General features: G+C 44.9%; 1 protein-coding gene across 1 annotated transcript in view; it reads right to left on the reverse strand.

Moving 5' to 3' along the window:
- Positions 1-3790, reverse strand: part of Nsg2 (neuronal vesicle trafficking associated 2) — a 65918-nt gene that overhangs the window by 43179 nt on the left and 18949 nt on the right. The window contains exon 3 of the mRNA XM_031351185.1: positions 1998-2081. Within this exon, the coding sequence (XP_031207045.1) occupies positions 1998-2081 (84 nt within the window). The remainder of the gene's footprint in view (positions 1-1997; positions 2082-3790) is intronic.

Below are 3790 nucleotides of genomic sequence, written 5' to 3' on the forward strand. Positions count from 1 at the left end.
AAAAAGAAAGAAAAAAAAAAAGAATTTGTTTTATGTAATCAAGAGAAAGGTAGAAAGTCTAACCTTGTCTAATACTTTGATTTTTATATATACAGCACTACTATTAGTATTCTTATGTTTGACTCTGGGCCTTTTATTGTGATAGTGCCAAGAGAAGTCAACTTTACCCCAGGGCCTGATATGCACATATCATTCCCATGACCCCTGCTTGCGTCATATCTCTGCTCATTCTCACAGGTGGCTGCACACAGCAGGGGCCAGCCCCACGTGTACTAGGTCCACATTGCACAGTGGAAGCCATTGTAAGATGACAGTAAATGAGCAGTTCCCACCTTCACTAGAGAGCCAGCATCACACACTCAGCTACTCAAATATAGATGCAGTGCAGGAGAAAGACTACCATGTGTTCTAGTTGGATCTAATGCTTGTAGTATGTTAATTGGGTCCCCAAAATTGCATGAGAATTTGCATGTAAAACATTGAGGTCCCCAGCCCTTGGTTTTGATTGGTAAATAAAGTTGCCAGCAGCTAATGGCTGGGCAGAGAGTCGGAGGTGGGACTTTTAGGATTCCTGGGCAAGGGACGGAGGGAGGAGGAAGCGATAGCTGCCATGCCTGAGACGTGCAGGACAGACAGACAGCCAACATGTAAGAGCTAGGGAAGAGTGGCCCCAGGGGACTCCCGACTGGGTCTAGGGCAACAAAGATGGAATACAGACATTAGTAAATAGTAACTCAGGAATATCGGAGGGGAGTGTGCTAGCTGTGTGGAAGTTTGAGAGTGGCTCAGCCATTGAGCTGTTTAAGGCATACTAAAAGCATATTAAAATGTAAGTCTCTCTTTCTCTCTCTCTCTCTCTCTCTCTCTCTCTCTCTCTCTCTCTCTCTCTCTCTGTGTGTGTGTTTTATTCTATTCAGGAACCCTGAACAATGGAGTGTATCGAGGAATGCTTGCCGCTGCTGCTGGGATGATTTGAGTAGTTAATTGGGTTCAGCAATAATGAAGGACAGAAGGAGCCCCACTCCAGTCCTCAGATAACCAAGGGCACTGTTTACTTTCAGCTCGTTGGGTCTGATTATCCAGCTATCCATTCACTTGTCTGGACCACTGCTAATTTTTACGTGGACACGTCAGTAGCCTAACAGTCTCCCATTTAACCTCTTGCCCATCACACATCATTATGTGAAAGTCGATGCAATTTTTCTAAAGCCCAAATTCAGTCACATCCCTCCTCTACTTGAAGTCTTGTGGAGACTTCCTATGGCTTTCAACATACAACCTAAGATTCATCCACACAGCCCACAACGCTTGAGACTATCTGCATCCTACTGCCTGCTCCTGACTTATCTGGTTTTTTGTTTGTCCCTTTCCTAGAGCACAGCCTCACTGCCCTCGTTCTTATTGGTGCAGCAATTCTTACAGCCTCGGGGCCTTTGCACAAGCTTTCCTCACTCAGTTCCCAGCCCCCTCTTGCCTGCTGAATGCTGGCCTCCTCCTGTCAGTTCCCAAGCAGCTCCACACACACTAACTTCAGCTCCTCCTTTCATCCTTACATGCTCAACTGCTCTGCCTACTCGTAGTGACTCTAAATCTCCATCCCTATCCCCCCCCCCCCCAAAAAAAACCTACCACTGGCTCATACCTGTCAGCTTCTCTTTCTGTTTTCTATGTGTTACAGCCAAAGCCACTGACTAAAATTTGCGTTTCTTTATACGTTCCTGTCACATTTCCTAAAGATTGTGGTGGAAATGCAGGAAGAAGAGGGCAGGGGCAAATGAGAAGCTGTAGGCACTCTTTATCAATTATCAAATCTGTCAGACTCGAGAGCCCTGGTAGCACTCTTGTCCTGGGATGAACCTCAGTGTTGAAGTTGGTATGACTTCCAAAAATCCCTCCCGTAATAGCTTGTACCACTTTCCTACACCACCACATCCCTGTGCCACCAGCAAGTGTCCTCTTTGCCCCTTTCATAGCACCCCACCAAGGAACTGACTGACCGTAAATTCAGCGATCTTCGGCACCCGGAACTTCCCTTTGCTCCTCTGTTCCGGCTGGTATTCTGTTCTTGTCTTCACAATCACCTGCAAAATCAGGTGGGTGTTAGTGCAGAGGTAGCGCGTCTCCCACCCTTTCCCCTGGCCACTAGAACTTGTTGTCCCTCCCACAGACATCAGGGATGAGAAGCCCCCTTCTAAAAACACAAAACATTCAAAGGGCCCACAGTACTCCCCCCATCCCAGAAGGATTATGCCTCTTCAGATGTTTGCCTGTGTTATGGGTGTTACTGCCATAATATGTGTCTTGCTTTGACAAGGGGGAGCTGTGTATCATGAGGTTTATAGGCCACTTTTACCAGGCAACACAATTAGTTTTTCACTTTGAAAACATTTCATTGTTTTCCCAATGAAAACAAACGTGTGTGTCTGTAAACAATTCTGTGGGTGATTGCATGTGTGTGTGTGTGCATGTGTGTGTGTGTGTATGTGTGTGCATGTGTGTGTATGTGCATGTGTGTATGTGTGCGCACGTGTGTGTATGTGTGCGCACGTGTGTGTATGTGTGTGTGCCTGTGTGTATGTGCATGCATGTGTGTGCATGTGTGTATGTATGTGTGCATGTGTATGTGTGTGTATGTGTGTATATGTGTGTGCATGTGTATGTGTGTGTATGTGTGTATGTGTGTGTATGTGTGTATATGTGTGTGCATGTGTATGTGTGTATATGTGTGTGCATGTGTATGTGTGTTTATGTGTGTGTATGTGTGTATGTGTGTGTGTGTATACTAGTGATGAAACTCTAAGCCTAACATCAGCTTAGCAAACGCTCTATCACTGAGTAACATTCTCAACCTTTCTTTTTTCTTCTTCTTGACTAAATGCATTTTTTTGGCAACTTCACAAATGTATGTAGCATGCTTCACTATATATGTACACTGAAACGGATCTTTAATTTTTTTAAAATTTTGTTTATTTGGGGAGGGCGTGTACATGTAGTGGTCCTTGTGTAGAGGTCAGAAGGCGACTCTAAGCAGTCGGTGCTCTCCTTCCGCATGCAAGTCCTGTGGACTAAACCCTGGCTTCGGCACCAGGCGCCTTTACCTGCTGAGCCATTTCTCCAGCTCCATAGTTCATTTTTTTTTCATTAAAAGTTATTATTTTTTTAAATTTTACCCAGAGACACTACACATTCATTATATCTCAACCTTTTAATAAAGATATAAGGTAGGAATTGCTTTGTTTTGTAAATGTGGAGACTGTAGTTGGAAAGTTGCTAACTGCCTAAGGCCACAAAAGATGCTGCTCACTATCAACGCTGACATTTTCATGAAGGTTCCCCTGACTCTGAAGTTTGTCGGCCACTGATCTTCAGTTGCTAAATGTTTAGGCCATCTCCATAGTTTGGGTTATAAAAATAAGTTATGGTGAATAACCTCCTGGTTAATCCTTTGCAATACTCTTAATTGTAATACAATTTGGGGATTTGCACAAGGACAAATTAAGGCATTTGTTCAGCCCATGGAGTCATCTCATTTCATGAATGTCTGATGATTTTGGCGGCATATTTTACCAGGCTATGTGGCCCACCTCTCAAGGCCTTTATGGGCCTCCATCCCACCTCAGGGGCTGAGTAGAAGAAAAAGAAACCTGACAAAGAATTTGTAATTATTGCCAAGTGTTAAGGTTTCACCTGAGGATGCAGAGCCCTGGCCATCCACCCACACACGCCATCCACCCATACACGCCATCCACCCCCACACACGCCACCCACCCACCCCCACACACGCCATCCA

This window comes from Mastomys coucha, unplaced genomic scaffold, assembly GCF_008632895.1.
Source record: "Mastomys coucha isolate ucsf_1 unplaced genomic scaffold, UCSF_Mcou_1 pScaffold5, whole genome shotgun sequence".
Taxonomy (NCBI): Eukaryota; Metazoa; Chordata; class Mammalia; order Rodentia; family Muridae; genus Mastomys; species Mastomys coucha.